Raw genomic sequence first — 21,396 nt, 5'->3', positions numbered from 1 at the left:
AATATATATATTCATACACAAAAATTACTTCCATAAGATACATTGATAGAAATAAAACTGGTCAGTGAATGGCAATACTTAGACTGCAAAAATTTTACTTTAAATGAATACTCTGGCGATAAATTATGGCAAGTTTACTACTATATGTTACCATATTATGGAACAATATCCAGCTGGTTTTCAAATGATTTTCAAAGGGGGGGGGGAGGGGAGAACAGAGGTTTAAGTATGTTAAAATGTATAAACAAACACAAGAGTTCAAAAAAAACCCCCATCAACATGTTGTCAAAAGCCAACTTATAAACTGAATGAACAGTTTTCATGCTTTCATTTTTTTCAATTTAGGGTTTTCTATGCTGACTACACATTTTATAAAAAGCTTACACTTGTATGGTTGTATTTCGTTCCTGAGACTCGCTCCTGCACCACACGCTGCAGAGCCGAGCACAGAGCTCACAAGCGAGAGCCCCTTCCAGAGCCCAGGCAGGGCCGCGGGACCCAGGCCGCACTGCCACCGGCAGCAGCGGCTGGTGCTGGTGCTGGTGCGTGAGGAACAGGTCTTCCAGGAGGGGACCTACGCGAGGACTGAGGACAGAAGAGAAGCCGCGTGGATGGCGGGTGGTCAGGGAGCCGCCAGGCGCCAGCGTGCAGGGACGGAGCCGTGGCAGCCCGTGCTCGGCTGGAGGCAGGTCCCGGGGAGCCGTGTAACCGGCTGAGGACGGTGCCGTACCTGGGATAAGAAAGTCTGGGCCTTGGCACCAGGGCCATCACAAGACTGAACTTCCGTCCGGGAAGCATGGGCCTGGCTGCGGGGAGAGGGGCCGGGCAGCACATGAGAGGGGCTGCTGCTGAGGGGCTAAGTGCACTGCTCTGTGACGACCGAGTGGGGTGGGAAAGGCAGACACAGCAGACCTCTCCCAGGTGGAGCAGAGAGGACGGGCCAATGGCTGGGTGTGGAGGCTGCAAGAAGGAAAAGCAAGAGATGCGCTGGCCGTAGACTCCCGGGCCAGCGCTGAGGAGGCCCCATTTACTGAAACAGGAGGCCAGGGAAGGAGAAGCCGGACAGAAAGAACCGTGCTCGGTTGAGTTTGCCCTGGGATACCTGTCAGCATCCCCCTGGACATGTCCACCAGCCTTCGGAGCAGGGAGAGGTCAGGACCAAGGTCAGACTCAGGAGTAATTAAACAGATCAAAGTGAGGAAGAAGGAGAACCCACGTGGTAAGGCGGTGACCCAGCAAAGACAGATGGAAACAAGCAGCAGCGTGGCAACCTGGAGGAGAGCGCCAGTGGCAGACAGTCCCCGGGAAGGAGCAGGAGCCAATGCGAGCTGAGGAACGAAAGGGGTCCCGGGAAGAGTTGTTTCTTTGAGAAAGCACGCTGTATGCAGGAGCAGACAGCGGGCAGGCGCCAGGGACAGCAGGTTCTTCCTGGACGCTAGTGAGCATGCCCCGGCCTGGAGTCTGCTGCATGCGGCCCCAGGACGCCCCAGCCTAGGCAAAGCCTGTACTCTGCTTCACCCACAGGTCCGTGGAGGAGCCATGCCCTGCCAGCTCCCCCGAGCCTTCAGGAGACCTGCAAACCTCATGGCTCCTGGGAGGCCCCAGGACGTCTGGCTGCCATGGAGAGGTGACAGGACAAGGTCCCACAGAGAGAACCTGAGATGACAGGGAGATGGGAGGCCGCGTCTCCCAGGACAGCCTGGCCACCAGCTAACACACTGGCTAAACACGGCCACACCAGGAACCATGAGCAAGACCAGCACCTCACTGCCCAGGTGCGACCAAACCACCTGCACGACTATAAGCAGGGGCCTGCTGTTTCAGTCCAGCTAAATGCATCGCTGAGAGGAGACAGTCCACAGCCAGTGCATCGCTGAGTGAGATGCTAGGACCCCTATGGAGTCTGCACAGCAGTGGGTTGGGGCCACCACAGTAACTCGCCCACAGTGTTCTGTCACATTAAACCAACACGTCCTGTCAGGTAAGATGCCATCACTTACCTTGCTTGTTGGCAAAGCTGTTCCACTGTGAATGTCGCCTCCTAAGTCAAAAGTTGTCTCCTGAACAATTCTGCCAAGATAGAAAGAAAAAGCAGAATGAAGACTCAAACAATCGGGCAGAGCCTCGTCCTAGTGATATAAAAGGAGGGTTTAGAACCTAGGTGGTGGGCAAACCGTGGCTCTTTGGCCCCTTGAGTATTCTAACGCCACTTCTTTAAAACAGACTCGTCCAGGCCAAAAACTGACTTCTGTGCATGGGCCACGAAGTTTCAATCCGTCTATACGTGCGCACCCACACGTGGCATTTTGTGGAAGAGCCACTCTCAAAGAGCCGAAATTGGCTCTGGAGCCGTGGTTTGCTGACCACTGGGTTAGAGGAACACCCAATGCACAAAGATCCTCGAGAAGTGGCTTTCCACACACGAAGCTGTGGGACACAACACGTTTCCCTGGGGAGGTGAGAGGCTCTGTGGCTCCTTCTTCCCAGGTGTGGATGCTACGGCCTTCCTGTCACAGGATGCCCTCCACAGGAAAACAAAACAAAAACGTCTCTCAGTGACACTTAATGCTCTCAGAATATTCTTTAAAACTATGTTTAAAAACAATAAACGGAAAGGAATTATAAGGAAAAAAGCAGGAGTCCCATCCTGTAGGCCGCTCGGCAGCAAACGGCACCGAAAGAAAGTAGACGCCTCCGATACCAGAAGCTCCTGCAGCTCAGGCCCCGGGCAGGCGGCACAGGCTGGCTGCCGCCTGCTGAGCCATGTGATGACTTTTATGGACCCACTACTTGGGCTACAAAGAAAGAAACGGAGACATTCCGAACATGTTAGCAATCAGAGCAAGAGCTAGTCTCATTTAATCAATTTATCAAAACATTTAAGCCACTCTCATGAAAATTAACTCAGAATATAAACTCCCATTCTAAACAGGCAATAACCTGGGCACACAGGGGCACCAGGCAAAGGTGGAGGGCGAGAGGTCTGGGTCCGCCGGCACAGGCCCAGCCCGAGGGGAACAGAGCCCAGACCAGAGACCCTGACGGCGGGGCCAGCGCTTCCATCCCTGGGCGTCACTGGAGAATCTACATTCTCCCCTTTTTACGATGGTTAGAAAGTACCCGAAAACAGAAACATGGGCGTGAACGGGAATGCTCTTCGGGTGCCGGGGCTCTGAGAGGAAGCCTCGGGAGACAAGGTCTCGGGGAGGCAGCCTGCAGCTCCCGAAGGCCCCCTTCCCGGTGAGGCCTGTGGAAGGAGGACACCAAGCAGGTGAACTCCCCCAGGATGTGTGGTGCTAAAAGCAAGAAGCTGACGATAAAATAAAGCAAAGGGCCCATCAGGAGGTGGGGAAGGCAGGGGGAGAGGCCGAAGGGGGAGGTGATAAAAGCAGAGCCTGAGGGGGAAAGCGGATCCTCCCGGTACGCTGAGACATGGCTCGGGTGGAGCTGGAGCAGAGCCGGACACCATGAGGAGACAGCAAGGCACTGCAGGTTTCCGTGGGGACGGGGAGCATGGGACTGTGCAGAAGCAGAAGCTGACGCTCAAGGGGAGAGGCTAGAAACAGACCTCCCAGCCCACAGAACCCCAGCACCCGTCCGCCCATGCGTGTGCATGCCCATTCCGTTCCCCCCGGAGGGGACAGGTCTCTGTCCTTCGCCAGGATTGATCGTGGACAAAGAATGGGCAGGGGCAGAGCCCAGCGCTAACCTACAGCAACAACCAAACCGAAAACTGACAAACGTGAAAAACCCAACGTTCACAGCCTGCTCAAGTCCAGGCTCCGGGGGAGGGGGTTTGAGCAAAGGGAGGTCAGGAGGGAGCAAGGAAGGGAGAGCGCACAGGAGCCCGCACAGCTGCTCGGGCTCTGCTCCCTGCACACTTTCCCTTCATGCACATCTGGATGCTCTGAGCAATGTGAGACCCACCCCATCATCGTGAGAAAGGCACACCCCAACCAGGACTCCATGGCTAGACCTCACCCAACAGGAGGTCTTCCTGTTTTCCTGGAGCAGCCCCGCTGCAAGTCCTCAGACAGGCGCTAGGTGGCGCTCAAAGACAAAAGACATAGCCTTTCCTTGTTCCTTCATAAGGAACCTCAACACAAAACCTCCTTAGAGAGGCCTGCCATCGAACACCCTGATTCTTCTCAGGAGAGCAAAGCAGTGTTGTTTCAAAGGATCAAACCAATAACAACAGACTGTAAAGTAATTTAAAAACTAGCCACATCCCGTGTTAGGATGAAGACTTCTTCCCTCTGAAACCAGCCAAATAAACAAGAACCGGAACCACAAACCACTTAGAATTAAAAATTAAAATCACAGGACCTGTGCCTAACGTGGAATGCCTCAGCACTATGGGGAAACACTGCCCTTCCCAGGGCAGCGTCGCGGTGGGTTACCCGGGTTTGTGTCTGGGGCCCTTCGCGGGCAAGCCGTCCACAGGCCTCTTCGCCAGGGCGTGGTCCTGGCTGGGATCCACAAACTTGAACACGTGCTGGGCCCCGAACTGCACGCTCATCCCGCTCTGCAGCATGGTCGTCTCCGAGATGCGCTGCCCCTCCACGTAGGTCTCCGCATCCATGCTTCTGGGCGTGACGGTGACCACTCCGTCCATGTTCGTGAGGTCGCAGTGATGGGGCTGAATCCCTGAACCAAACAACTAAAAATAGGAGAAAGTGAAAGAAACTGCCACCACACGGAACAGAGAATTCAAAAGCAGAGTTTAGAGCTGCCCGTCCCCTTTGACGATGCCTGCAGTCTAGTAAGCTCGGACTGCGGGCGCTCTGCAGAAAGTGGTTCCATCGCAGTGTAAATACATCAGCACTGTCCAGCATGGCGCGTCCATTCCAGCAGCCAGCGCCCTGATGTGGGCAGGCTGTCGCAGTGTGTGAGACGGCATGTGGTGGTGTGAAGACCAGGTGAGTGGGGGGTCAGTTTGCACAGATGTGCGGCCTCAGCTCCCATGTGTCTGCGTGCTGCTGTGCTGAGGCAGCCAGGGTGTCAAAGCCGAGCCCAACGTCAGCAGCTGCCGTCTTACCACGAGCCCACCTGGTGCAGCAATGCCGACAGTGCTCGTTCACAGAGCACGCTGAGCTGGGGAGCCACGCCCAGACGACACTTGCTGGTGAGCACTGAAGGCCTGGGCCCCAGGTGTCGGCCCGGTGACGGGCACTGAATCCCGGAAGCAGCCCCATGAAAGCATGGCCATCACTGGGAGACAAGCGACAGCCTCAGTGGACTCCCCCCCCCCGCCCCCCCCGGTTCCTAGATGGGAGTGTGGACATGGCCTCACTCTGCCCTTTTCCCTGAAGCTAAGGGAATGACCCAGAGGGAACAAGCTACGCATGTTCAGACAGCCTTTCATGTTCACCCTCTATTCCTTCGCTCCCACAGGCTACCTCCTACTGAAACGTGAGAACCACACATGGAAGCTGAGCACTGCCGTCCGAGCGCGCACCTGGATGGAGCTGTCGTCAAACTTGTCTGTCCCGACCTCGGTCACACTGAGCTGCAGGCGGTAGAGCTTGGGTTTGTCTCTGGAGTCGGAGCCATCTGTGAGAAGCAAGTAAAAGGTCACCTGGGAAGCGACACCACTACTTCCGAAGTCACAGCATGCGACTTAACCGACACAGAAACGCAAACCACACACGAACAGTCAGCTTCTGTTTACTGTCACTCAAGGAGCTAACTGCTGTCATTCCACCGACACTTTCTCATCAGATAGCAAGCACTGTCTTCACCCCCGCCCCCGCCCCCGGTTGTGCTGATGACTCTGAGGAGCGATCCTTCCGGTCAGCTAGCGAAGGGCATCACAGCCCAGGCCTTCCGAGACCAGGTCCCTCGGACAGTAAACCCGCCCTCTACCTGCACCAGCCCCACACCTGTGGGCCGGCAGGTTTTCCAAGTGTAGCCTCGGGGCTCACCCAGACCTCCTGGACCAAACCCTTGGGGAGGAGACCCAAACCTGCGCCTCTGGACCCTATCCCCGGGCTCTGATGTCATCGCTGGCAGCCAGTGCTCCGCTCGGGGAGCAGAGCTACGGGCAGACAGGGCCCTGGCTTGCTGGTGTCACGTGACCCTCCCTGAATGCTGGAATGAGCAAGAATTCCAGGATGGGGATGCTTGGAAAGGGCAATGCCAGGCGGGCTCATATAGGCCCAGCTGTGAGGCCAGGGCAGCCCCTCGTTCGTCCCCTCTCCTATGGAATGGCCCCCATCCAAGACCTGTTCTGCTTTCAGAGCTGCCAGCGCAGGAGGGAACATGCCCCAAAGGACCAGCAGGTCCCAGCAGAGTTGGCCGTGGAGGTAGCCCAGTCTCATCCATCCGCCATGCAGTCTCCCTAGCAGGCCAGGAGCCACGCGACCGACTGCACGAACGCCCTCAGGCCTCTTCTTAAGTCGCCAGCTCAGATCTCCAGACGCTGGATCGGGGACGCCAGCTGGGAGGCGTCTGGAGTTAAACATCTGGAGTGCACACTGGCTTTAGGCTGTGGTGTGGTCTCAGCTCTTGGACACAGGACGCCGAGCCTATCCCAGCCCTGTGAGAGCCGTTATGACTTTGAGTGTGCACTATAACACCCCAATAGAACCTGCATCTCTGAAGCAGAGTGGAGGTCTGAAATCCAGAAAAGGCAGGAGATGCTGGAGCAGCACCGAGACCCGGGTCTAAAGTGCGCTGGGAACCGGGCGTCCGTGCTTGCTCACGGCGGGGCCACCCTCACCTGACATGGTGGCAGCTCCAAGTCCTGATCGAAAAGGAGGCATCAGCACCACCTGGGCGTTCCCTGGACCGGCCCCTCGCCCCGGCCCCGCGGAGTGCAGCGCCCCCGCACGGCGATGCCCTGCTTGCTGCAGACACCAGGTGCCGTGTCCCCGTCCCTCCCTCCCTCCTTCCTATTGCCTGGCCTCCCTGCTCTGAGCTCCCTGCAGGCTAGCTCTTTGGAGAAACCTCTCTATCCTGGCGCTCAGCAGTGTCTGATCCACAATATGCATTTAATAAAGATTTAATGTTAACAGTAATTATTAACTAAAAATGAAAAACCGAGTAATGCAATATGGCCACACAGCAATTAAAAAATAAAGAAAACAAAAGCAAATAACTGGTCAACAATTATTTCAATATAAAGTGAAAAAAATAAAGAACATGAAAAATGCGTCCACTTGGGGTGACAAACTCCTACCGTCTCCTGAAGGGGCCGTGAGAGCTAATGGCCATCACCCTCTCCACGGCCACTTCCCACCAGCAGTCAGAGCCACAGAGAAGGGACACCTTCTCTCCCAGCCACGCCTTCCCAACCACTTCGCAGTAACAGCAGCACAGCAAGCACCTCCACACACGGGTTCTGCGCCCCCGAAACGGTGGCCACGGACTCCCAGCTACATGGTGAGTGTACTTTCGGCACGAAAGCTCTAGCAGTGCACCTTTCCTCCCGAACAGCATGGCCATCTCACGGCAGCCGCACACGCTGTCCTGGCACGGAGTCCTCAGCGCCCCCGCCCCAGGCCCTCCGCACTGTGCCCTGGTAAAGGCGGAGCCCCTTTCTGGGGAAAGCCTCTCAGAGCCTGCCCCCCAGCAGGGCTTTACCAGGACGTCTGCGATCTGCGCTGGTAATTCTGTCTGGAGAACAGGTGGTGTGTGCACGTGGTTCCAATGGGAAGGGCACAGGTGGCGCCCAGTGAGTGCCCTCCCTCCGCCCGCCTCGCCCAGAGCCAGGCTTCCTTCCACCAGCGGTTTCATGCATCTGTCATTCCACAGAGGAAACAGGCTCCTCTTCCTCCTCTTTGGGGCAGCAGAAACGTTAGAATACGGTTTAAGGTTGTCAAACGACATACACGACATCCAGTCACATCAGTATCTGACACTAAAAAACTGATGTTTTATCTGAATCCAATTTATCTGGGTGTCGGGGTTTTATTTGCCAGCCTGAGGCCCCTGAGTTACTACCACACGTGCTGCGCCTTGTCTGAGCGGGAAGTCCTCGTTAGCGTGCTACCTCTTAACGGAGCCCCTCACGGGCAGACGGGGGCACGTGTTTCCATCCACGGCTCCCCCCAGCGGCGTCGCAGGCTCTGTGCGGGGTGTGGCAGGGGGCCCAGGAGCAAGGGAGCAGAGCTCACACCTGAGCCAACACGGCCACCGAGGCACTGAGGGCTGTGAAGCCGATGGAAGGACTCCACCACGGGCTCCTTCTGGCTCCGCGGGGAAAGGACCTCCTCGAGCAGCGCGGGCGCGAGAACCAGCGCGAGGGGCTGAGCTGCAGGCGCCCTCCACGCACTGTGCGAGCCGGGAGGGAAGGCCTCTGCGCGCCCTCGCTTCAGATTAACATTCACAAACACGGGGAGTCACCACAGAACCTCTGAAGAGTAAAGTAACAAAACACGCCTAAGCCTCTCCTGTGTGTACACAAATATCAAACAGGTAAAAAGAATACCACCTGTTTACATTTTTAAACACACAAAACCCAAACTCCAAGTCTGTCTAATATCTAAAGACAATCTGTATGATCAGTTTGGAGAAAATTAAACTAAATTAAGATGGTAAAAGGTAAATAAACTTCACAAAGCACGGAAAGTATCTGATTGTTAAACTTAACACGTAAAAAATACTAAAGTAGAAAAGCAGGTAAGAGCGAAGTATTTCCATGGAACCCACCACGAGCTGCACATCTGAGATGACAAAGCCGGAGCACACAGTCCCGGGGAGGCACCGCTGGCAGACAACGGGGTGAGGGCGCCCGGAGAACAAGGAGCCCTGCATGCCTCCGCCGCAGTGACAGCTCCCAGCGCATGGCTGGTCTCCCCTGCAGCCCCCCAGTAGTCTCCGGCCCACAGCCTCTGACCCCAGACACCCCCCCCGCACCAGCACTGCATCCCATTGTGGACAGGGCTGACAGCTCTCCTCCCTCCTGCTGGCGGCCTCTCTCTGTCACCGTCTCTTCCTCCCCCTCACTATTCCCATGCTCTCCCTCCCCGCCTACCTCTTCCCCTAATTCTTGGGCGGATAGAGGGAGACCACCCTCTCTCTTCTTTAATTCTCACTTAGGTCAGTCTGGTAAAGGAATTAGACCTTTTTGCAAATCAGTTTTCATTATCTTTAACGAACTCTGGGTATGGAAGATCATTAGTGACAGCACGTTAAGAGTCTTAGAGTCCGTCATTCACACCAACACGCACACACGAGGCTGTGGGCTCGGCCGAGCAGGAGCAGCGTTACCTTCATGAGCGTGAGAGCCGCAGTAGGCAAAGTGGTTCCTTCTCCCTGGGGTGCGCATGCGAGGACCCAGGTGAAGGCAGCGCAGCGGAGGCCATGCGGGCATGTGGAGAGGGAGAGACAGGAAGTGAGCTGGGGGAGAGCCTCGCCCGGAGGAAAGGCCCACCCACCACCGCCAGGACGAGGACGGACGACAGGCCCGGCCGGCCGCGTGTGAGACACCACGAGGACAGGTGAGTCGCCGCCGGGAGGAGGAGGGAGGGAGGCAGTGGAGTGCGCCCCGCAGTCTTCTGTTGAAAGAACAGTCAGACCCAGCAAAGCCTCCAGGACTCGTGAGCCCTTCTCCAGAGACAGTGTGAGCCACACCGCACCTCACACACCTCACACACCTCAGGCACTCAGGCAGCAGCAGACAGGCCGGTGTGACGGCGTGTCCAGGGGAAATACATTCTTATCCATCCATGACAAATCAACATGGATCCACGGCATGCATGGCCAGGAACCCTCCCATTTCACTCAGCACGCTGCTCTTAGAGAGAAAACTCAGAGCCGCAGGGGGGGCTCCTGGGGAGAGCCAGGTTCCCATAAGACCTGGCCCAGCATTCAGGTCAGCCCTCCACTTGCTCGCAGGTCTGAGGCCCGGGCATTTGTCAGACAAGAAGGCCACCCAGCAGGAGGGACGTCTGACCAACGCATGCGGGCCTCACCACAGGGCCTCAGAGCAGCTCCCGGGAACCATCACCCAACGGCAGGAGCAGCCTACTCACCTCGGAAAGCCCTGCTCAGCCTAAAGCATTAGCCGGTGACTGGTCAACGCAGCAGGAGGCCACGGACAGAGGACAAGCAGTCGCCGGCATGCAGCATGTGCTGTTGCCAATATTTGTTGGAAAGTAGCACAGACGTAATAGTTATCTAGTCTCTACCATTTCCCACACCTACAAAAACTGTTAATATATTTTCATCACCAGGGAGGACATACATATGAAATAAGCGGTCAGAACAGCGATTCTCACTAGAACCTAAGTTCCTGAAATCAGGGCTTAATCTGTGTTGTCGGGGCTCTATCTCCAAGGCCCAGACGATGACATATAATGAGGATTCAATAACTATTAGTCAAATCAGTGAGTGAACGCGTTCTCAGCTGTCTCTGCTACCACCCAAATCAACTTTCCCTTACTCATTTGAAAATACTCTGTCGACTGCTATTTATCAATTCTCTCTGAACTAATACTTCTAAATCCTCAAAACAATCATTAATTTCTAGCACGTAATGCAAAACCTTAAAGAACAGACCCAATGCTCAAAGTTCCTAACTAAAAAATGTTAAGTTCAGAAATAAATGGCCGTCTCACAGTTGTTGTCCTCCGACTCCAGGCACCATCCACACACAAACTACAGACACACCCCAACTACAGGCGCACATTGATACTGGGATGTGTCCAAACCACAGTGAGCAACCAACACTTATGCAGACTTTCAGCCAGAGAACTGAGGGACACAGTAACATAACCCCTTCCTCAGAAGCAGCTGATGGAGTAAAAACCCTCCAACATCTCAGCATAAACCAGGACCTGCAGCAAATTGCCACCGAGCATCGTCTGCTAATGAGCGTCGCCTGCTAGCACTGGGCAAAGGAACACCATTTCTCCAGCACCGATGCCGCTGGCTGTGCCATCCAACTGCTGGACCAACGCACGGTATCTAACCAGCAGTCGTAACCTTGCAAGCAAACAAACACGAAAGAATCATAGAGAGAATGACAGGAAACCTGCCCAGAGAACCACGCTGCCTATGTAACGGCACAGCCTGGCTCCCAGCTCCCTTTGCTGGGCTCGCTAACATCCCGTGGTTTCACGGTCCGGGGGGGGGGGGGGGGGGGGGGGGACGGACCAATAGGCTGTCTCCTCAGCACACTTTAACAGAGGCCACATGCAGACCTGACAACATCAATGCGGATGGTGTCATTTATCTAAGTCATTAACATGCCCGGTGTATCACATATGCAAACATATATCCTGCATAGGGATATGTATGTAAAACGTTTAAGAACATCGATGTATTTCTCTGCCTGAAGGCTCCTTTACAACAGCTTTGGTACAAATGTTCTCAACCTAACAGGAAAACAAACTTAGTTTACTCTCATTTTGAAACCAGACACCCTCCCTCTCACAGGCCATTTCTCCACTCACTGTTCAGCTTACAGACCTTCTTTCAGACACGGTTCTACACCAAGCAGAGCTGAGCGCCGGCCCTTCCTGAGCCAGCCTATCCAGGCTGTCCGACAGAGGAAGGGCTTCACAAGGTCATTGTGAACAAAAAAGAATTTAACGGAGATCAATTAAACCTCCTCTTCATCCTCTACTGTCACTATTTTAACTTTTGGCTTTCACCACCACTATGTGAACTTTACTTTTAAGCATGAGAAGTAAATACCTTACGACCTTAAGGTTTGTGTGTGTTTTTAAAGTAAATGTCATCTTATGTGGGTTATTTTTTAGAAAAATAAATGGATTGAAACAGGCTGTCAGGCAAGAGAAAGACTCCTTTACAAAAGAAAGTTATCTGGGCCTCACCTGGGCTCAGCTCCACGAGGTAGGGCAGCTTCTCGGGCGGCAGTGTGGAGCCGTAGCCCGCCCCGTCGGCTCTCTCCTTTCCCTTTGCGGGCCGCCCGTCCAGGTGCTTCTTGGTTTTCCTGGGCACATAGTCTGGGGGCCTCCTCTTCAACTGGAAGACTAAAACCCCTGGAACAGAAGCAGTGCCAGTCGTGAACCAGATGCACGGGAGTACAGGTGGCCAGCTGACCAAAGATTTATCCGGAAAACGTCACCTGTGACATCTCCCCAGGCAAGCTGCGTGAAAGCTTACCCATGTGCGCGCTGCTACTCAACAGAGACAGTCACAGTCTCTCAATGTGTTCTGAAACTCTAGCAGCCAAGCTGCAAAGGTTATCTTACATTAACAACGACCCAAGCACATCGCATCCTTCTAAAACAACACATCAGTCTAAGAATGAATGAATGTTTGTATTCGTAAACAAATACATCCACACACACACACATAACACAAGTACACACAAATATATACAAACATCTATTTAGTTGACCTGATTTTTAATTCATTCAACTGACTTAACTCAGAAGTCAAAGAAATTTTCCTTGAATCAAGTTTACTTATATGTCTAGAAAAAGTATTAAGCAAGTGTACTTTTAAAACTACCAACATTCAAGCATTGCCAGGGTTGACTGGCAATCAATCTTTATGTATTTATTAAGGCAAAGATCATCTACACAGCAGTGAGCTTATGACGTGAACTGAGAGCAAGAAAACTGGTTCCCTCAAAGCACAGAGGACTTGTTCACTGCTCTGGGGTAACTGGAGCACCCAGCTGCGGAGTGAAAAGCCCAGGCGCGTTGCTTAAATAACTGATCGCTGGACGGCCTGTAGGTGGCAGGTCGCTTTCCCTATGCGAACACATCTGCCCATCCACCCAGTCATCTGGGCGGCACCGCGGGACTCCACAGATGACGGGACCCCACTGCTGACAGGACCAAGACCTTCCACGCGAGGCAGCACAGGGCCCAGCTTCTTTAAGACACGCCGACTGGAGGGGAACCATCTGTTCCAGGTTTGCACACGAGCCGCTGAGCGTGGCCTCGAACAAGGAGACCAGGGGGGACAGAGAACACCACCCCACAAATAGCCCTTGGGGAGCTCTGCCAGACCCTCTAGGGGCTCCCCTACAGTCAGAGACTGAGCCAGCAGCTCAGCAGGAGCATGCCTGCTGCACTCACCTCGGTCGCTGGGCCACTCCCGGAAGATCTGCAGGGGACACTCGTCATCATCCAGGATCATTTCCTTAGCACCTTTCTCGTCAGAATGCTGGGCTCCGGGGGGGAGCATAACCTGAAACAGAGCCATCACTGTGACTGCCTCTCAAAGGTAAATCAACAGGCATTTAAAGAGAGGTCATTGTCTGGGGGCAAACAGAGACCCTGGGAAAGCAAACACTATACCTGTGCAGGCAAAAGAACAATTGTAAGGACATATAGCAAATGTTAACAGTGGCTAGCCACGGACAGAACTATGGGTGATCTTTATTCCCAATCTGTCTTCTTATACTTTCCTCACTTCATACAGGAGCCTGGGTTGCTTGTGTGCTGGGAGAGAGAAGGTTCACCTATGGCTTTAACACATGGTTTTCAGATTCTAAATTACACAGTGGAAGGAGTCAGCCCAGGGGCATGTTCACTGAAGGCCAAGTCCTCCTGGCACCACTGGGCGGCGCTGCCGGCAGCCACTCACTCTGGCAATGCAGTAGTCCTTCGGGTTCTCCTTCTCCAGGCCGTACTTCTCCAGAGCTTCGGCCACCGCAAAGCCCGCAGGGTCCGTGGTGGACAGCAGGATCGTCTTATAGGGGATATTTGGTCGTAAACTATCCGCGTAAATCCTCAAGGTTCCACCTGGAAAACATCAGACGTCTCTGAGCACGGCGCCGCTCCAACAACAGGCAGAGGGTGTTTGCAGTAGCCTAAGACAAGGGTGCCCACGTTCTCGCTGCAATGGGTGCAGACGGAATGGGCACAGTCCCATCTTCATGTCCTACTGGAGGGCACACGATCTAGCGACTGCATCAGCAAGTGTCCTGTGGGACAGAGCCCTCCCGGCCTCCCCCAGCCAGCGGGCTTTCATGACGGTGAACGGATTCCTGCGAGGACAAGGGATGGAGAGAGGAGGAAGCCAGTCGACAGTCCTGCTGTTTCCTCAAGGGTTCTCCCAGGTCCTCACCTCCCCACTGTCTCTCTCTTCTCACCATCAACCCGAGACAAATTAAAAAACCGGATAAAGTTAATATGAACCCTGCTGAACACGTCATTTTAAGACTGAACTAGACACCAGGAGACGTCTGTGGTTCACAACGAACCTGCCGCCGAAGCAAGGGCCCGGCATCCTGTCCAGCTGTGAGCTAACTTGGGAGGGAAAACCAGCGTGGACAGAGTAACGTGGTCTCCTGAAGCTTCGTTGTTGTCTGTGTATTTTTTTTAAAATATATTTTATTGATTTTGTACAGAGAAGAAGGGAGAGAGATAGAGAGTTAGAAACATCGATGAGAGAGAGTCATCGATCAGCCGCCTCCTGCACACCCCCTCCTGGGGATGTGCCCGCAACCAAGTTACATGCCCCTGACCGGAATCGAACCCGGGACCCGTCAGTCCCCAAGCCGACGCTCTATCCACTGAGCCAAACCAGTTTCGGCTGTCTGTGTATTTTTGATGGAATTCTACAGAGATCTAGTTCTGGTGTCAGTGTGAGTTCTACTTATGATCAAACTGCCATGTGACAAATTGACTCACAGTAAAAACACTAGGTCCTTACAGAAACCGCACTGTCCTGGACCACAGACCTGCTGGCTCAGGCCGTCAACACGTGTGGCCATGCACACTCACGCCAATCCAGCCCCACTGCCCAAGGCCGAGGCCACGGCGATCACCAGGTGAGTGTGCTTGCCTCGCATTCCAGTTGTGAGGAAGTGCCAGGGAGGGTGACCAACACAAAAACAAGTAACTTGAGACAGTGGTGCATGCCCTGAACAGCACAAGCAAGTGGTGAGGGAGAGCGACTGCGGCTGTCCAAGCCCCAGGACTGGTAAAGGCCCCTCTGCAGAGTCCACACTGGTCAGGAGCCCAGAGACCAGGCCTCCGAGAGGCCGCCTTCACAGTGTGTGCCACCACGTCCTCTCTCCACCCTGTGTCCACACCAGCTGCTCTAAATTTGAAGCTTAAGTGACATTAGAAGCTTCCTGAATGCCGCTGACTCTCTTCAGCAGCTCATCATCATATCCATGACACAGAGTCCCTTTAGGTCTGGAACGTGGTTGGCACACGACAGGTGCTAATGAGCGTTCTTCTTGCTCTTTTAAAAACCTTTGACCACCTTCCTTTCCCTTTTTCTTTTGTTAATCCTCACCTGAGGATATTTCTCCATTAATTCTGGAGAGAGGGGAAGGGGAGGAAGGAAGAAGCACATGGATTGGCTGGCGGTGCAGGGAACGCTCTCTGTGAACAGAGCTCTTACTCGGGAGCCCACACTGAGTCAGGGCCAGACACGTCCCCGTTAACTCACTTCGCAAGGCCTCTGCCTCAGACAGTGTGGTTACTAACTCGGTTACGCCAGCAGCGGGAGCAGGAAGCCTGACCTGAGTCCGGCCGCCCGTCCGAGCTGCGGAACTCCTGCATCCTCTTCTCCAGCTTCTGCTGCCGCCGCCGCTTCATGACCACCTCGGGGTTGGAGATGGTGCGGGTGAAGCTGGTTTCAGGCATGTCTTTGTAAACCTCAGCAGCCAGGCGAGAATTCTCACTGTCGGGAAGAAGGACACGACACCACTTAAAACTTCTGTGTCAGAACCTGTGACACTGTGACCATGCAGCACTGGGATGGCAGCTGTGTGCAGGCTGCCCTGCACCGCCCACCACGCAGCCACAGCTAATGTGGATAGAGAGCACTTTCTCAGTACAAACTAATAGACCAAACTAAGCAGAAACTTACAATTCAAATCCTATAGTGAGTTTATGCTTAATTATTGTGCTTTAACAAAGCTCAAAGGAAAATGTATAAATTATACCTCTCAGCAATTTTCATCCATGTTACCCTAAAACAGACCACATGAGTGACACAACATCCCAACCCCAAGAAATAAGACAGACTATACATTTTTAACAACTGAAAGGTTCACCAACATTCACCTTCTGGAAGCTACACTGAGTGGCCAGATTATTATAATCTCTGAACACATAATAATCTGACCACTCAGTGTGTGTGTGTGTGTGTGTGTGTGTGTGTGTGTGTGTCGGTGCTGGTGGCCCTTTAAGGAACCAGGGCTGCTCTCGCTGCCCGTGACAACTCTAAGCTTGTGGTAAGGAATCTGAGGCACATAAGAAACCGCTGTTGCCTAAAGGACCCCACAAGCAGATAGGAAAGGTGGGCCAAGGGAAGGTGAAGAGAAGACGTGGACAGCTGTGGTCCATCAGGAAGAACAGCAGTGGGCCGGCCGGCTTGCTCCTGAGCACGCTCAGGGAGCGACAGTGTTGCCAGCAAGCAGCTCAGTGCAGAAAAGCCCCGCTCGCCCACAGTCACCTCTGCCCTGACAGCGCCGCATTCGAACACCTGGCTCAGAACACGAAGACACGCGAGTGTTTCCCACGTGACTCACACGTCATCCCCTCGGAAAGGCCCGTCCTCTCTGTCGGACGCCTGTCTCAGTGCTTCTTTTTCTCGCTTCTTTTTCTCCTTCTTTTCTTTCTTCGAGAGAGTCCGCTTGAAGTTCTGGATGACGCCTTCTCTTTCCTGCTTCTCAGGTCCATTGCTCTGAGCCTTCTGACAGAAGGGATATGATCACTACGCCAGCCACGACGGAACCCCAGCAAGCTCCCCGAGGTTGAACCCAGCTCCTCCACGCGCCGAGGCATAGCCAGGGCCACGGCGGGAGTGCTCTCCAGTCCACTGGGCTGACCGCTCCAGGAGGGCAGTCATCAAATCTTAATGACTTACACGCACACTGTCTGTGCATTTCACTGTGTGTAACTTTTCCACAACTCAAAACAGCTAAGCAAGCAAGCAGGCATATCCAGTAGGAAAACTGGGGTGAGAATCATGAACTCTGATTTTCAGTAAGTAAAAATACAAATAATTTACACAGAGTAATTTGAATAAAAGAAACCTAATAAAAATATAGAAATTACTAAGCATTCAAGTCATTATCTACTTTATAGTGTTTCTAACTTCAAAAGAAGTAAAGCAGTTGTAATAAGCTGGCTTTTGTAAAACTAAGTTGTAAGGATAGTTTGAGCAAAAACTTCCAATTTCTTTCTAGATCTTGTTAACCTGCTTGTTCATTCTTTCTTATAGCCTGGCCTGCCGGCGGGCGTGACCATGTATACATGACGTAGGGGAGACAGAGGTCACCGTGGAAAGGAGGCCGGGAGCGCGGCCTACCTTGAGAGGAGCAGCGTCGTTCTCGTTCTTCAGGACGAACCTGCCCTCGCGGTCATCTTTATTCCAGTTCAACTGCACCACCAGGGGCTTCTCGTCCACATCCAATCTTCTTTCTTCTTCAAAACATGAAACGAGGAAAAGGGACTCATGGTTACCAGATGGCAGGGGCTAACCCGACACTTGCGACACGTTTAATTTTATAGACATCAAGTATCCCTGCGAGGCCTCACGGACACACTGGAACGCAATGCGAACGCTCAGCGAGCACCCACCACGCATCCAGCGCACCCTGTCTCGATGACATCCTGCGTGGTGGCCGTGCTGGAGACCCGGATACATTTTGTTGCAAAGTTCCCACATGCAGAACATAACCAGGAAAACAAGACATGTGCCAGGGAGGAAGCACACCGTTTCTAGAACCTGCCAGACAAGCCTGCTTCTGGAAATGGAAGTACCCCTGGGGCAACAGGAAGGAAGTGCTAACACACACACACACAAGTCCCATCGGTGCTGAGGCTCTTCCTCTCGCGTTAGCACTGTGCTTCAGGAAATGGCACCTTCAGGCGTGGAAGCGGTTGCTCTTCTTGCTCCCTCTGTACCGCTGACCCTGGTCTCCAAACCTCACCACCCTCACCCCTCAGATCCGCTTCCCCCACAAGCTTCTGCCTCCTTTTCTTTGTCGGGATAAAGTGCTCAGTTCAGTGTCCGTCTCCCTTCCTCTTTAGGGACCTAGTGAGCATCGGGCTCAATGAGCAGGGAGAAGGCGGCCACTGAGGCCTCTGTAGAGGCCACCCAGCCTGGCCACCCAACAGGAGCCTCCAGGTGGCTCAGGCCAACAGGCAATGAGCACAGGTGTGCTCCAATGAGGCAGCAAAGAGGGAGGCGCCTACTGTGGTCAGGACAGCAGGGGGGCAGCACAAACGTGAAACATAAGCAGACCTACCGAGGCACTTCGCAAACAGGATATGCCCACGGTAATGTAGTACAGCTAATTCTAAGTTATTGTTTTATCAACTGAAAACACGAGAAATAAAAAACAGTGATAGAGCAACAACTGGATGAAAAAGTCTGAAATTCCTGCTACAAACTGAAATTACCCTGATGTTGTTGTCAAGTTTGCACTAGATTAAAAACCCTTCACGCTGCATGTTTAGAGAGTGACAGCAAGAACAATCACGTCTAAGCCATAAAAGCAAACAGAACCAGGTGAGGAGCCGAGTGCACACGTGCCCTTCCACCCCCTGAGTGCACGTGTGTCCAAACTGTAGGCAGCGCCTGTCTTCGAGGTGTCCATACTCCTTAGAAACTGTAGAATCCCTTTCCTCTCTCCAGAGGAAGTAACTGTGACTAAGAATGGAACGAGCTTAGTTTTTCCTCCAGTTCATGCTTATTTCTTCTTCACACAGCCACAAAGTTGTCAGAGCATAAACACTCACTAATTTGTCTAAATCCAGCTACTCAATAAAACAGGATGTTGGGCATTACCTTAGGCCAAGGGGTGCCATTAAAAACTGTCTGACCCCCTCACCCTTCCCCTCTCCCCCCGGCTCCGTGACCTGGGGAGAGAGAACAGGGCCGACTGTCCTGGCTGCTCACTTGCCTCAGGGCTGGGGAGAGACCATTTTCTTTTCTTTTCTGTTTACACCTCTATGGTTTTCACATCCTTACAAGTAATACATTTTACTTGTTTATTAAAAACAAATCTAATTTTAAAAATCTAAAGGGAAACGGTTCTTTTCTAAAAAATCAAATTTTAAAAGTTCCGCTTTTAGATCTCAATTCCCATCTTGCATCCTATGATCGTCAAGACTCCACCTGGCGGCTTCCATGGACCCACCGGTGCGGGCAGACCCGGGAAGCAGAGGCTGGCTGTCTTCCTCTCCCCTACAAGGTCGCAGCAAAGCAACTCCCCCTCGGACCCAGCCACACTGAGCTCCACCAGCAGCTGTCCTACTTCACACTCAGGGCTGGCACTGCTTATGTAGGCGAGACCCCGTAACCTTAAAGGAGTAATAAACAGCTGCTGGTACAGCTCAGTGAGCGTCGACCTCTGAACCAGGAGGTCAGGGTTTGATTCCCGGTCAGGGCATATGCCTGGGTTGCGGGCTCCATCCCCACTGTGGGGTGTGCTAGAGGCGGCCGATCCGTGATTCTTTCTCATCACTGATGTTTCTCTCTCTCCCTCTCTCTTCCTCTCTAACATCAATAAAAATGTATTTCTTAAAAAGTAATAAACAACAATGGCCTAAATTACATACCACTGCGGGGGGAATGTTTGGCCATACTTGAATTCCACACATTACAAAAAAATTTTGCCTAACTTAAAATTTACAAAGAAAGCTGTATTTTTTTTTAAGTAAAACAAACAAAAAATTAAAAAGGATTTGTGGGTAGAACTTAACAAGTATTCATATTAGGTTGTGTTATATGCAATCATTTATTTGCTGCATTAATTACATCTTTTACAGATGACTGAACATTTCTAAAACATTCAAATTTGTAAATTTCTACACTTCTAATCAGTCCAATTTAAACTGTTATTTGATGTAGATCTATGGGATGTCTTCAGATTTCTCAAATATTAAAACAAAGAGAAATTACTAGAGAGAGCTTCCTCAAGTTGCCATGACTTCCCCAAACAGTGATGCGAACATGCTGTTCACATCGCACACCTACAGGAAGACTGACGGCCCTCTCACCCTGTAGCCGGGTTGCCGTCAGCTGTGCTGTCCAGGCATAGGGTTACACCAACTCTTTCTCCAGGAGCAAGCAGCACACCGTCATCGCTGTCTGTGACCCCAGATTCATTCCACTCCCCAATAAACACGTGCTGGGGACGCACAGAGCCTTTCCCCCACACACAGAAGCCTGCCGCCGCCCCTGCTCCCCAGGCCTCTCGGGAGGGGGAAAGGGGCCGCACGCTGGCAGGGGCGGGGAAACTGACCTCCGCTGACGTGCACTTCGTAGAGCGAGTACTTGGGAGAGGACAGCATGCGCATGTCAGGCCGGAACTTCTCGGCCAGCGTCTCGATGACGTCCTGCGTGGTGGCCGTGCTGGAGACCCGGATACATTTTGTTGCAAAGTTCCCAGCAGCTTTATCTTGAAAATAAAACCTCATCACTCCATGGAACTCCAAATCCTAAAGGAAAACAAAATTATACATTTGTTGAAAAACAGCATTCTGAAAAGATCCACTTTCTATAACACTAATAAATGAAAAAGATAATTCACTTTTTTTTTTAATCCTCAACAGAAAAGATGTTTTCATTGATTTTAGAGAGAGAGGAAGGGAGAAGGGATAGGAGGAGGGGGGAGATGGAGCAGGTGAAGGGGGGGGAAGACATGGTTGCCTCCCATGCATGCCCCACAGGGGATCAAACTGGCAACCTAGCTCTGTGCCCTTGCCAGGAATTGAACCCACAACCTTCTGGTGTATGGGATGACCCTCCAACCTAGCCACCAGTCAGAGCAATTCGCCATTTTTAAAACGTTTCATTCCCCTAAACATCCCAGACAGGAAGTGAGAGGCAGGGGATCTGTCTTCAGACGTAATTAGTGACTTGGGACGAGTTGTGTACGATTGCTCTTTGCCTCACTCGCCTCATGGGGAAGATAATGGCTGCAGCGTCGCTGCCGTTAGTAACAGCCAACATGTATTGATTCTCCAGCAAGTGCAGGTCAATGGGCGTGCACTGTTCCAATACGTCTTCACAACAACCCAGTTCAGTAGGTGCTATTAAGTCCTATTTTCAAGATCTGGTCATTAAAACGCACACGGTTTAAGTGACAAATCCAGCGCTAAATCCAGGCCCACTGAGGGCCAGTAGTGCCAGTCCCTGCCTGTCTGTCCGAGTCTGGCCAGCCGAGGTCATGGAGACGACTCCAGCAGCACGGGGGATGCAGCCTTTCCTGCGTGCATGTGAGTAAACGCACTCTGCAGAATGGACTGTGGCTAGTTCCCAGTATAAACCACGTGCCCACATTCAGCTGTCCAATGTAGACTGTTCTCAAAACTTCCTCCAGAGAAAACGACACTGCAACCCAGCCAGCAGAGGGCGCTGTGCAGCAGGCACTGTGGGGTGCTCTTTCCTTTTCATCACTAGACCAGTACCCTGGGTGAAAAGCACATGCATCGCAGGCCCTGACGTAGAACCGGACTCTGGGAGGGTTGCACCCCACAGGCCTCTGCCTGCGGC

The 21,396-nt window shown here is 52.8% G+C and overlaps 1 protein-coding gene across 24 annotated transcripts in view; it reads right to left on the bottom strand.

The window, feature by feature from the left end:
- The window catches only part of AFDN (afadin, adherens junction formation factor), a 93,353-nt gene that overhangs the window by 40,079 nt on the left and 31,878 nt on the right, over positions 1 to 21,396 (bottom strand). For 10 of the 24 annotated variants that reach the window (XM_084890918.1, XM_084890928.1, XM_084890936.1 and 7 more), the window contains exons 2-12: positions 20,144 to 20,339; positions 17,200 to 17,315; positions 16,418 to 16,581; positions 15,404 to 15,564; positions 13,513 to 13,670; positions 13,002 to 13,113; positions 11,784 to 11,951; positions 9,214 to 9,258; positions 5,459 to 5,553; positions 4,401 to 4,660; positions 2,001 to 2,070 (exon numbers count right to left, since the gene is read on the bottom strand). In XM_084890918.1, the coding sequence (XP_084747044.1) occupies positions 2,001 to 2,070; positions 4,401 to 4,660; positions 5,459 to 5,553; positions 9,214 to 9,258; positions 11,784 to 11,951; positions 13,002 to 13,113; positions 13,513 to 13,670; positions 15,404 to 15,564; positions 16,418 to 16,581; positions 17,200 to 17,315; positions 20,144 to 20,339 (1,545 nt within the window). The remainder of the gene's footprint in view (positions 1 to 2,000; positions 2,071 to 4,400; positions 4,661 to 5,458; positions 5,554 to 9,213; positions 9,259 to 11,783; positions 11,952 to 13,001; positions 13,114 to 13,512; positions 13,671 to 15,403; positions 15,565 to 16,417; positions 16,582 to 17,199; positions 17,316 to 20,143; positions 20,340 to 21,396) is intronic. The other 14 variants (XM_084890935.1, XM_084890940.1, XM_084890921.1 and 11 more) reach the window with 7 other exon arrangements.

Source organism: Pipistrellus hanaki, assembly GCF_964339955.1.
Source record: "Pipistrellus hanaki genome assembly, chromosome: 7".
Lineage (NCBI taxonomy): Eukaryota > Metazoa > Chordata > Mammalia > Chiroptera > Vespertilionidae > Pipistrellus > Pipistrellus hanaki.
The sequence above is the reverse complement of the archived record's forward strand: the minus strand, read 5'-3'. Positions and strand labels throughout refer to the sequence as shown.